General features: G+C 34.6%; 1 protein-coding gene across 1 annotated transcript in view; it reads left to right on the forward strand.

The window, feature by feature from the left end:
* PCDH17 (protocadherin 17) overlaps positions 1-12,457 on the forward strand; it is a 93,939-nt gene that overhangs the window by 19,614 nt on the left and 61,868 nt on the right. The window contains exons 3-4 of the mRNA XM_040584415.1: positions 10,047-10,105; positions 10,252-10,424. Of these exons, the coding sequence (XP_040440349.1) occupies positions 10,047-10,105; positions 10,252-10,424 (232 nt within the window). The remainder of the gene's footprint in view (positions 1-10,046; positions 10,106-10,251; positions 10,425-12,457) is intronic.

Here is a 12,457-nt window from a genome sequence, read left to right on the forward strand (position 1 = left end):
GGAATATTACATTCAAGAGTTTATTCTCATTTTCTATCACTATCATAATCTTCTTCCTGCTCCCTTGCAGCTTTCTTCGGTGTACGACATATGTATCTGTGGGAACGTAGCATACTATGTAAAGACTGGCTTATCCCGTAATTGAAGTAAGCAGACTGATCCAAAGGCTATTGAAACCAATTTGAAAACATCCATTGATTTCAGTGGACCTAAGGTCATGGCTTGTGGGAGTTTTATTGTTGCCTTTAGTGAGAGTATGGGCTGGACAGAAGAAAGTAAACATAGTGGATAGACGTTAACTTAACAGATTTAAAATATCCCTTGTCCCTGTTTCCCCTTACTAAATATTATGAGTACAAAACAGTTTGTTAGTGTTAAAAGGCCATAATCTGATCTTCTCCACCCTACAGAACTGCAGTGTTTATAAGCTTTTATCTGTTCAGAAAACATTTGTGATATGTTGCTCTTAAACACAGAAAAACAACAGCGATAAGAATAGAACAAATTCTACAACGCTTACTGGCTTCACTGGGAATTCCTGCTGAGTAAGAGCTTTCAGATATGTCTCAAAATTAAAAATAAAATGCTAGAAGCTCACAATTGCACTATCAAATGTATGTGCATGAAAAAAGGAAAGGTTGTTTTCATACAGAAGAAAAGGGTTCTAAACACAAGGAGAGGAAAAAAGATAGAAATTACAACAAATACTGTGATTAACTGCTTAAATTTCAAGGCACTATTTTTTTAAATTTCCCTCTAATTTTAATGCCTTATTTTCTAGATTTCATATTTAACATATAGATTGGAATGAAAAATCAAAACCCCCACAAATACTATCAAAGATACACTCCCAAATCTATTGTTATTTTGAGTTCATAGTATGATATTCTTAGAATAAGCTGGATATTGTGATAAGTGCAGATTTCATTCTAGTTAGCTAATTGTAGTTGAGTCTGTTATGCAGTAAACATTATATCTGCCAGGAATACTAAGGTAGACTCAACATAGTGGAAGCCATAAATAAAAGGTGCATTAAAGCATTTCAAATTCAATCATTAGGTTTCATTGCACCCATCTGCTACCAGAAAATATAATTGGCAACTTGATTCATTGACCTTTAACTGTCATTTTGGACCACGTTTTTTTAAATACATATTTTCAAGTTAGATCTAGAGAGTTAATTTGATAAGAGAATGCCCAGTACATTTTAATGCAATTACTTTTTTTTTTTTAAAAAAAATATAATCAGGTTTAATGGTCTGTTGTATATTCTGCTAATCCAGTCAAAGTAGTTATTTAATATTGAATGTGGTTAAAAGCAACTAATGTTCAACTTCATTAAGGCTTCTATTAAGTAGAAGGCTTGCTGAACTTCTACTGTTTTTTTATGCACTAACTTCTACCTCTTATTAATTATTTCCAGGGGTTTCTGTTACACTAGAGTTATACTTACAAGCTTCAGTTCCACCAAGATTATACAGCACAGTACAAGGGCTACATAAGCATTGAAGTTGTGGAGAGCTTCATGTTTCGTTCCTGAAATGTGTTTTATCTCTTTCCTTTAATTTTCTGGAGCAGATATTATCTTGTGCAGGTGGGGTGGAGTACATACATCTCTTAGCAGTTCTGTACGTGTGGCACACAAGTAGGCTGTCTTATAAAATGACAATGTTACTTAGAGCAAGCAGGAAACATAACATGATAAATAAGGATGATTTAATGTTTTCTCAGCAATGGTAAACAATTATTACTGTTCTGTCATCTGAACTTGATACGATGGAAAAAAGTGATTCCATGTGTTTCTTTACACAACAGGTTACAAGTCCTGAAATATTTATATAATATAGAGACAGATGTATGCAACCTAACCTTATAATCCTATTTCACAGCTTTCCCAAATACTGGGGAGCTCGACAAATAGGAAGCCGATTATATTGGCAGTATAACTCCATTAATAGGATTCAGATTTGCCTTATTGACAAGCCAGTACTGTTAATATGATCCAGTATATTAAATTGACAGAAAAACAGGAGCGATAGAATGTATCTGCAGCCTAATTGACAGGGAAGCTCTTTCAAAAGGTTCTTAATGTGTTTTTTATTGACAGAGTAGCTTCAGTAAGTACATGTCATTGGTGAACAGTGTAAATATATTGGATGCAACTGTACTAGCAGATTCAGGTGAAGTAGTTATTGTTCTGTTTTCCCATACTTCCATCTTTACTTTGATATAAGTTGTATCAAGCTCTCTTGTAAGATCTTCACAAATACCTCTTAAAGCACCAGTCTAACTGCACTGCTCACAGGCATTTGGCAAGTTGTGAATGATTTTAAACATGTTCATCATTTTTAAATGAATAGAGGCAATACAGAGCAATGCAATAACGTGTCATGAATTTCGTTATGTTTATTTATCGACGCTGTGATAGCAGAAGCAGAGCTATTGTACTTTCAGCTCAAGCTCTTCATGTGGTGTGATGTTTGGCAGCTCTTCCTACATTTTGATCTTGCACCTTCTCCCAAAAGTAGTTAATCTTAAGAGCTCATATTACAATAACTTTGTCCTAGTCCCACTTAACAACCTGCCACATTCTTTTCCCAGACCATGCTAATTTCTTTAGACTCTTACATTTCATGTTTCTCCAGTGCAAAATAAAATGAGTCTCAGAAACCTGAAATCATTGTGAAACAAACAGAAATTTGAGTTTGGTCCAGAAAAATCTTCTCGATTTCTTTTCAGTAGGATGATGTTTTCAGTTCAGCTGCCACACTTTTTCCTAGTCCCATCTTTCTCAGAGAGACAAGTCTGCCCTTAAACATAGATCCTGCATCTACTCTGGCGGAGGGGTTGAAGGGTTTTTTTTAAGCTGACTTCCCTGCCAGCAAAGAGGCAAACTTATTTCTGAAAAGCTTCAAGCTTTTACTTCATATCAAAAAATCTGATCAGGGTCTGGTCTGACCCCATCTTTTGAGTGTCTTTCAAGTCTACATTTTTACCAGGGCCACTTAAAAATATGTCCTTCTATAGTGACCTTTTTAGCTTTTTCAGTCTTTAGGCTCAGTGCAACCATCAGTGAGGTGAGTGGAAACATGGCTGGGCCTTGTGACTTCTAATCCTTGCACTGTGTTAAATCCCTACCACTTAGGCTTCTGTCTTCTTTTGTGGCCTGTGCATTGCAGGGTGAACTCTTGAAAAAAATTTAAAAATAATTGTTTTCATTAAGCCAGTAGTATAAACACAACTGAAATACCTGCAACACCTTATTATGAAAACTTAAGTAACATACCTACATTTTTATTATTTTTTTTAACAAATACGGTACTTGCTAAGAGAAAATAACACATGGGCTAGGCATTTACATGGGGACAATTTACATTCCTTCACTTACAGGAAAGGACAGTGATCTCTGTCTCCAGAGTTTCATTTTTCAGAAGTCACTCTCTGCATTTGACTGAATAGCTCAGGACCTCCTTCCCTCAGTTTTGCTTTTCTCATTCAAGAGAAAGAGAAAACACGACCCACCAACACTTTTTAATGAAGAGTACAGAAGCCAGGTGAATGATATTGCTTGGTGCACAGACTGTTTTTGTTGTTCTGTGTATTTAATGTGTTTCTGAGGAATATTACCTGTGTCAGAAATTCATGTAAACACACCGTAGGTCTTTTAACACCAAAATACGCATTTTGCAGCAACTGTGAAGCTTCCAAATATGTATTTGTCATATAAATTATGTCTCAAAAAGATTTTAAAAAGAATGAGTGGAAACCACATATTAGGACAATATTTGTTAAAACAGCCTATTTAATTTTGTCCTTCAAAAAGGTAAAATAAATTATTAGACTTTATGCCCAATTGTTTTTTTGTTTGTTTTTTTCACTATTGGGCTAATACATTTTTTTAATGAAGTAAGTCTTGTGAAGTCAAAAACTAAGTATAAATAGTTTTATGCTGAGGATTCTTTGTGAAAAAATGTGCTTTGTTGAACCCAAACTGTTCCTAACAAAATGAAGACAATTGTCTGCTCTTTCAAAACTGGATTTGGCAAAACACAGTTCTTTTGTCTTCAGAAGTGATTGCCATTATATAAGATCTTTGTTTCATGAGTGAATGGTGAATACTTGGAATTAAGCTTTTCAAGAAAAGACACAGAAGATGCTTGAGTTAGATATTAAGTGGCAGTCTGATAAAGGGGAGAGATGTTTCATTTCATTTTTGCATTTCATGTTTAATTAAAAAGAAGTTAGAGTCAGCAAAGACGTCTTGCTTTATTATACTTCCAGGTATGAACGCCTACGTAAAATGGAGTCGCATTGAATCATTTCTGAAAATGTGATACTTGTTCTTGTAATTCTGAGAAAAAATTATGAATATTCTAGTAGTCTAATATTCATCAATCTGAGTAATGTCTTAGTCCTTTTTTTTCTTTTTTTTTTTTTTTTTTATACATTTTAGAATACATCTTTCCCTAATATGACAATTATTTCTGGGCATAATTTGTCAAGAATACTTAAATATTACATTTGTCTCTATCTCCTTGCCTCTTTCTGTCTCTCACTTTCTCCATCCTCCATCTTTTTCTTTGTAGTCATGCTTATTTTAAGATATCTTTTTTTAGGAGAGAGATCTGTCAAGTTGAAAACTTTTATTTTTCTCTAATTTTATTCAAACAGTATGGATTACTCCAAAGATTGCTAGAAACACTCATAATTGTTGTGTAACAAAAAAAAAAAATGTTTGAAAAGGGAAACAAAATAGATAGGAACCTCTGATTTTTAATAGCCTGCTTCTTATAGGAATTCTTGAAAGCAGAAGCCTTGTGAATCTTCTACGATTGTTTCACTGAGCAATATTAGAATCCCTGAAATCCAATTGAGGCTGTAATTTTAATCCTGACTTTTTGAAAAGTATATGTGTGCAGAGCCGCAGTGGAACTCCTTCTTATTTATAAAAATACCAAAACATCTCAACAGAAGCAAACACATATATCTTGTGAACATGAACGTATGAATAATAAGAAAGCAAAAGGAATTAATGTAGCCTATTGCTAAAAATATTCCCCATAATTCATTGTGTAATGCTTCACCCAGGGTGGTTCAAGCTGTTTCCAGCGATGAAGCTTTCAAATTTTTTTTTTCCCCTTGTGAGATTATATAATGCTAATAGCTCCTATGAGGAATTTGTTTCTGATACTCTGTTCTTAGCCATAATTTTTCATTTTCCTTCTCTAAATGAAACTTCTGGAAATTTTCGTGTTTGTAGAATTAACTAGTAGAACTTCAACGGTTGACTTTCAAACTTCTGAATGGTTTTATTTCGAATTAATAAAATTCAATGTTCCAAATTAATCTTATGAGATCCATATCTAGCAAAAACTGCAGTTTATCTGGGCCCCTATGTGGTCTTAATACTCAAGCACTAACATGCGTAACTGAATGGTTTTATAGACAGTTGACGATAGCACTGGAAGGATGTTCTACATGTTGTTCATGCAGACAGTGGCCAGTAAATGATTCTTTAAGTCATGTTATTAGACTGTAGCAATTATATTGTCACATCTGAAATTCCATGCCAGTAAAAGTGTATTTTGCACAGGTTTAATTTGCCTGTTCTTTTACTTTCCTCCTCCTCAACTCCCCGATGTAAAAGGTAACATAATCAAACTGTAAAATATTTTCTGAAAGGCAGTAACCCTCTTTTATAAATTTTGGCAGCTTTCGAAGCTTTATATGCATTCTGATCTCTTTCAAAAAAAATCTCTTTTTTAAGAGCTTCATCCTTCTGAGAAATCTGCATTAAATGTGTGTACAGAAATCTTCAGGAATTTTTCTGCAACATTGCAGTAATGGCAGGGTTCCTAAAATTTCAAGTTTTCTCTAGGGTCACATATTAGGACAGATAGAAGAAAGGAAGTATTTTTAATGGGCCATTGTAGCAACTGTGAAAACGTATATCTGTTGCATTAACAAAGTAGTCTCATTGGAAATCAACTAGTTCCACTGATCTGTCAAAACAACTCATAAAATCAGGACCTTTTCTGTAGGGGAGCTACGGACAGTTAGGTTGACATCACAGACTTTAATTCTCTAGTATCTAACCAGGGCAGTGGACAGTTCTGCTTTTGCTTTAGTTTTAGAGACCATTTGTCCCAGTGCATTTTCTTCCTACTGAAGAACTTATGTCTTGGTAGTCAGCGACTTAATAGATACTTCAGCCCTCAACCTTGAATCACAGAGACAGAAAACATGCCTTTACTATTTAACTCCAGTGACTTTTAGAGATGGATTGTTTCTATGGGTTTTCCTGGGGGAGGGTGGAACTTGTTTTATTTTGTTCTTCAGGACATTAACGGTGATGGCATTTGATTAATTTTTAGTTATTTACCAGGAGATGGTAATTCCATTAATTCACTTCTAATACAATGCATCTTATTTAGCTTTAGCTATTACACTGAACATCTTGTTGGTCATCTAGATTCCCTTACAGTTATTGGTGAAAGTCATTACCAGGAGCAGTACTTACCAAAAGCTACATGCCCCAAATGGGATGCATTATCTTGTATATCGCTAATGCTTATAAGGAGATCTTAGCTGATTAGCCTAGATTAGGTGACTTGCTTTTAGGTGGTTGTCTGCAGCTTAGTGGAAACCTATCTTAAAACTGGAGGCAAACAGAGTAACAATGGTTCTGATTTCCTAGAAAGGGCTGTATACCCAGAGAAGAACAAAGACTTTATTTGATGTTAATAATTTCTTAGAGTTACCACTGTGCAGTGTAAAGAGGTATGATGAATGCATGAGCTGAGCTGTGTAATACCGCTTCCGTAGATGTGACAGTGTAAAAAATTTAAGTATGTGACCACTCACTTCAACTGGGATAAAAAAAAATAATAAAAAATGTTTAAGGGAGTTAGACATTCATATCTCTCTGCAATCCATTGTGAACCAGATGCTTACCTTTCTAAGATTCTTCTAAATTGTCTAGCCTTAAAATTTTGTTTATTATCCCCATTTTTGTATTGGTATGATCATACATGAAGCTGTTCTCTCTTTGCTGCCTGTTTCAACTGCTCTGTTATAGCTCAACAGAAACATCATACTCTCATAGATCATAGGAGAAGGTTTAATGCTTTTAGAGCAGAAGGAAAAGAATTTAGCTCTGAGCTCTGTGGCTGTCTGTGGTTATCAAGTATTTACATTTGTTCTTTTGCAGCAATGAACTCACTGTAACATGGCACCCAACTGTTTGTAATGCCGTGAAATACAATATGAAGGAAATTGGTCAAATTACTTTTGAGTCAAAGATCATTAATGATTACCATAAATACAGAATTTCTCAGAAGCAGCACCCGTTTTTAGGACAGCAGCTAAGATGTGGTCATAATTTCTACTTTAAAATTTATGTCTTGGCTAGTCGGGGGTGTGTGATTTTTTTTTTTTTTTTTTTTTTTTTTTTGTTTGCAAAAGCAGAAACAACGAGCATGACCAGTTTTTACTGTGGTCCAGCTTATAGATAAGTTCCTAGCATCATTAAGGAGGTGCTACAGTTAATTCCAGGGCAAAAGTCTGACTTTTCTAATGGCACAGAACTGTTGAAAAGGCAGTTTATAACAGGCATTTTGCCTGACAATGACTTGAAAAATGTAAATGTTGATTCTAGTAGCAGCTGTGTTTAGGAGCAGGCAGATGTCTTACATAAGTAAAAGCATAAGGCCAGTTTTCCTGGGCATCTATAGTTGAGATATTAGACTTAGAAAACAAACTTGAGTTCTGCAATTGTAAATGTTTGTTTAGATTGAGAGGTATTGGGCTCTGTGGGTGTCATAATGATTATATGTGCATATATATGAGGTAGATTTTTGGCACACATGAGAGATACTAGCTCACAATTTGTGACAAGAAAAGAATAAACAGCAGAATTAAGACTGATGTTCCTTTCAAAATGTGCTACATTTAAGACATTATAAGAATGCTGAAATATTAACCTTTGCACCTTGATTTCTTCCTTTTTTGTTGTTTTTGTGTTTGTTTTTATAGCTTGAAATATTTTAAAAGTTAAGACAAGCTTTTATTCTAATTGCATATATCAAAAGCAGGATCTCATCTGTTTTTAAAATCAAAGTAATAAACTACTCCCTAACTGAAATGGCCAGATTTTAAAAAGTTTGGGTACCGGTAGCTGAAATCATCAGATTTTGAAACGCTGACTTGGAAAAACAGTGACAGGGCTGATGTTGAGTTTGATATCCCAGATCTTCAGAATTGTCCTTCTGAATGTAGCTTATTGTTTGCATTTCTTAAGCAGTATTTAAGAACTTTCGTAAACCCATCTTTTAATGATGCTGCTGAAGAAAAAATCTCTAGTTGGACATAAACACCCAGATTTCCAAATTATACATAATTTTGATAGGACAAAATTACATTTAGAATTATAAGTATGGGTGCTTTATGCTATGTTTCGAAATCAGATGAGTAAAAACTGATTCTGTTGTAGTTTCTTGTAAGAGAAAATTCACTGATAAAACATCAGATTATTTTTGTAATGACATATACAATACTGTGTACTCCACAGCTTAAATTAGAAACAGCTTCAAAATGTGAACACAATGTCTGTTGTAATCCTAATTTTGGAACCAAAGGATTTAAGTGGAAACAAGAAGAAAGTACAATGTAAATTGACTTCATACGTGCCAAACAGAAGATGATTCTTTATCTCCCTTACCTTACCTCAATCACACAAGATAAGCACATTTATTGCACATGGACCTTGAGAGTGGCAGGCAGGTGACTACCTATTTTCTGTTGCAAACGGAAGTGACTGTTAAATTTCAGATGTAACTTCATGCATCTTTTACAAGGTCCAATATTGCAACCATACAAGAAATAGCAAATATTTCTGATTACCACCTACCTATAAAAACAAAACAAAGCTAAAAAATGGGTTGGAGAGTGGCAGGGAAACCCAAGTATCTAAGAGATCAGTCACTTGTACAACACTTCATGTGCAACATTAAACCTTACCTTGAGCCTTCTGCTCCATTAATTGAGTGCTGCCTGCGCTACCCATTCTGTTATGTTAGATGCTGTTGCAAAACTCATAGCTGCTGCAAAGCATAGTGGTGTGATATGAACTGATACAGAAAACAGTAGAAGCTCTGTCACTAGGTCAGCTGCAAGAAGTGATGTGTGTGAGTGTACAGTATATGGAGATTTTGAAAGATGCAGTCTCTCTCCCAAAGAACTTCAGCTGATGATACAAGGGGAATTCAGTTCCCTTTGGCTGGATTCCATGTTGGTCTGGATGCTGTAAATACTTCTGCTTCTACAGTTACTTAGCTCATGCTGCTAAAAATATACTCATGACAGACTTAATGAAAGTATCTTCTTAAAAAAAATTCCTTGTCTACAACAATCATCTAATGTTCTTGTTCGCATGTATGTTTCTCATTGTTCTGACATAGCTATTAATACTGATGAAAAATAGAGAGAAAATCCAAATATTTTCATACTTGTGCTTTTCCAGTAGCATTTAAGAAAGCCCACAGCTAATCAGCTGTAAATTTTCTTGACTTTTTTGTTGATCTTTTTCAGTTCAAGAATTACATAGCGATATGTGAAGTTGTATTACAGCAGTAAAGGCTTCAGAATCCCAGTAGATGATGTAATTATGATTAAAAATTAGTATTATTGAATAATTCACTTTTGGAATATGCAAAAGTAATTTTTTCTCTCATTTTCAATAACCATCAGTCTTAATATCTAACTAATGAAAAAACATAAACAGTGTCATCTGTCAGGTTACTAACAGAGAATGCCACTTACTGGAGCCTCATTGTTTACTTTAGCAGGTAATTTGTGGACCGGAATCATTTAATTGTTCTGAGCACATAATTACATGCCAGCATTTTCCAATTTAATTAAAATGTACAAATCTGAAGATTAAGGGAATTTTTGAATTATTAATCATTTCTCCTCTAGGAAATCTTGTTGCTCTGCAGGAGATTTGTCCAGTGTACAACTATACGTATTTTTTTCCTTCTCTTTCACAGACAGACAATTTTCCCGCAGAGCCCAATTACATGGGCAGCAGGCAGCAGTTTGTTCAAAGGTAAGGCCTATTAAATAACTTTCTCGGCTTCCCCATTTGCATTCTTGTCAAAATTGCTTTGCCAGAGAGTACAATTCAACTTAGAACAAGTAAATACAACTCTCTCTCTCTCTCTCTCTCTCTCTTTTTAAAAATATGTATTTCAGTAGCTCCACGTTCAAGGATCCAGAAAGAGCCAGCTTGAGGGACAGCGGGCATGGGGACAGTGATCAGGCTGACAGTGACCAAGACACTAACAAAGGCTCCTGCTGTGACATGTCTGTTAGGGAGGCACTCAAGATGAAAACTACTTCAACTAAAAGCCAGCCACTTGAACAAGGTGAGTGAAGCCTCCAATGTTTACAAAAGCGTAAAGTTTAAGCCGTCATTATAAACCTATTAGTATTACGGTTGCAGTTTGTCAGGCCCACTGATAATACTATCAGAGAAAACAGTAAATCTTGTAGCTAGCCCAGAGCAAAGAACACTCAGTATCTTTCAGAATGAACATGAAATGAAACCACAAGTATCCAAAGTAGATAAAAAAAAAAAAAAATTAGTACTTTTCTAAAATGATCAGAATATACTTTATCTCCACTGGCATTGCCTGTGTTATATTATATATAGTCCTTCTGCCAAAGCATGATTTGGAAATTAAAACTAGACATGACTGCAACAGATAAAAGAGTGCCAGTCATTTACATTCCTCACGTAGTCAGGAAAAGAAGCGAAGCTTGAGATATCAGACAAGAGTAAAAATGGATCAGAAGATGTTTTCATTTCATGGATGTATTTTTCTTTTTTGTAATGTTGACTTCACAATTAATAGTAGTCTGACAAGTGTCAAATACTAATACAATCTGATTTTTCAGTATAATTTCATTTGCATCCTGTAAAGGTACCAAAGATCGGTGTCTGTGAAACAGCTAAAATGACTTTTATCAGGACAATGACAGTGCTCTCTGCAAGCATTCATTCTGACAAGCAAGCATGTTTATTTCCTCAAAGTCTGTGTCCAATTCATTTTTTTCCAGATGTGTTTTATCTAATTATGAGGTCTTTCATTTCAAAAGAGACATTTCTTTTTTTTTTTTTTTTTAAAGCATCAGACAGACTAAGTTTTCCAGTGCTGTGTGTGTTTGTGTTTTGCTTCTGGTCTGTAAAGAATACAGTACACCACTGAATTATTTTTAAATGTTTTGTATGCTTGCTATTATTTTAGTTTGTTATGGGGAAGATGATGCAGTGTTAAAGACAGATAAAAGACTATTAAATAAGTCAGCCTTAATAAGAAGCTATATTTATAATTAAGCAGAAATATATTATGAGATTTTTATTAATTGTTGATTAATTGGACCTAGGTATTTTGCCTCAGCCTACTCTGATCTGTAGTACAGACACCAGGAAATATATATTCCAACTCTTATTTCCTGATTATGTTGAGATTGCAGTATAATTTTTGCTGCGTAGAATATTAGAATGCTGCAATATAATTTATTCTGTATATATTTGGAGGTTGACCTCACATATGACCTTATTTTCCAAGTAATAAATGCTGGAAAGATTCTTTTTCCCTGACCTTTTGCCATAGCAACTCTGTGCTTATAATTGGACATTGATCTGTATAAAGATGCAGTACTGGACTTTTTTTTTTTTTTTTTTTTTTTTTAAGAAGCTGTTTGAGTGTGTCTGATTTTCTTAGTTTTGTATAACAAAAAGACAAAACCTCTGGATCTCTATGGCAAGTATAGCCATGAAAGAGTTCTAAAATTTTGGAAGTTTCATTAGGAAAATGATTTACTACTCAAATTAAAAAAAAATGTGTTTGTTTTAGAAATGGACTGTATTGCCAGAGTTTATAATATTGCAGTTTGTCCAGCAGCATCAAGCCCAACTCTGGTCATTATATTTTCATTATAATGCAAAGAGTTATATGGAAGTTTGCATGTATCATTATTTCTAGATGAGGGATCCTATTAATCTAGAAACAATTTATTCCAGTGGCTCATAGGAATTCCTCACACCCTTATTAAAAATGTACTGAAACTGTGAATGTTAAATACTGTCAGCCAGTGACTGCAGCAGTGGGTGTTTATGTGAGTTTTCTTACTGAAGTTAATAAAAAAGATTGAGGACAGAGAGATAAAATACTTTTTTCTCCCCCCCCCCCCCCCCCCCCCCAATTACAAATGGTAATGATATCCATTTGTTTACTTGTACGAACTCCTTTGTCACAAGCGTGCTGTAATAAAATCATTGGTTTATTATGAAAACTGAACCTGCAGCAAGCACCTTATGGGGCTACAGATCATTGCAGTAACAAATGTGGTGCAATGTGGTGTTCCTGATGAAATCAATGATCGGTTGTCATTG

The sequence above is a fragment of the Falco naumanni genome, chromosome 2 (assembly GCF_017639655.2).
Source record: "Falco naumanni isolate bFalNau1 chromosome 2, bFalNau1.pat, whole genome shotgun sequence".
NCBI lineage: Eukaryota > Metazoa > Chordata > Aves > Falconiformes > Falconidae > Falco > Falco naumanni.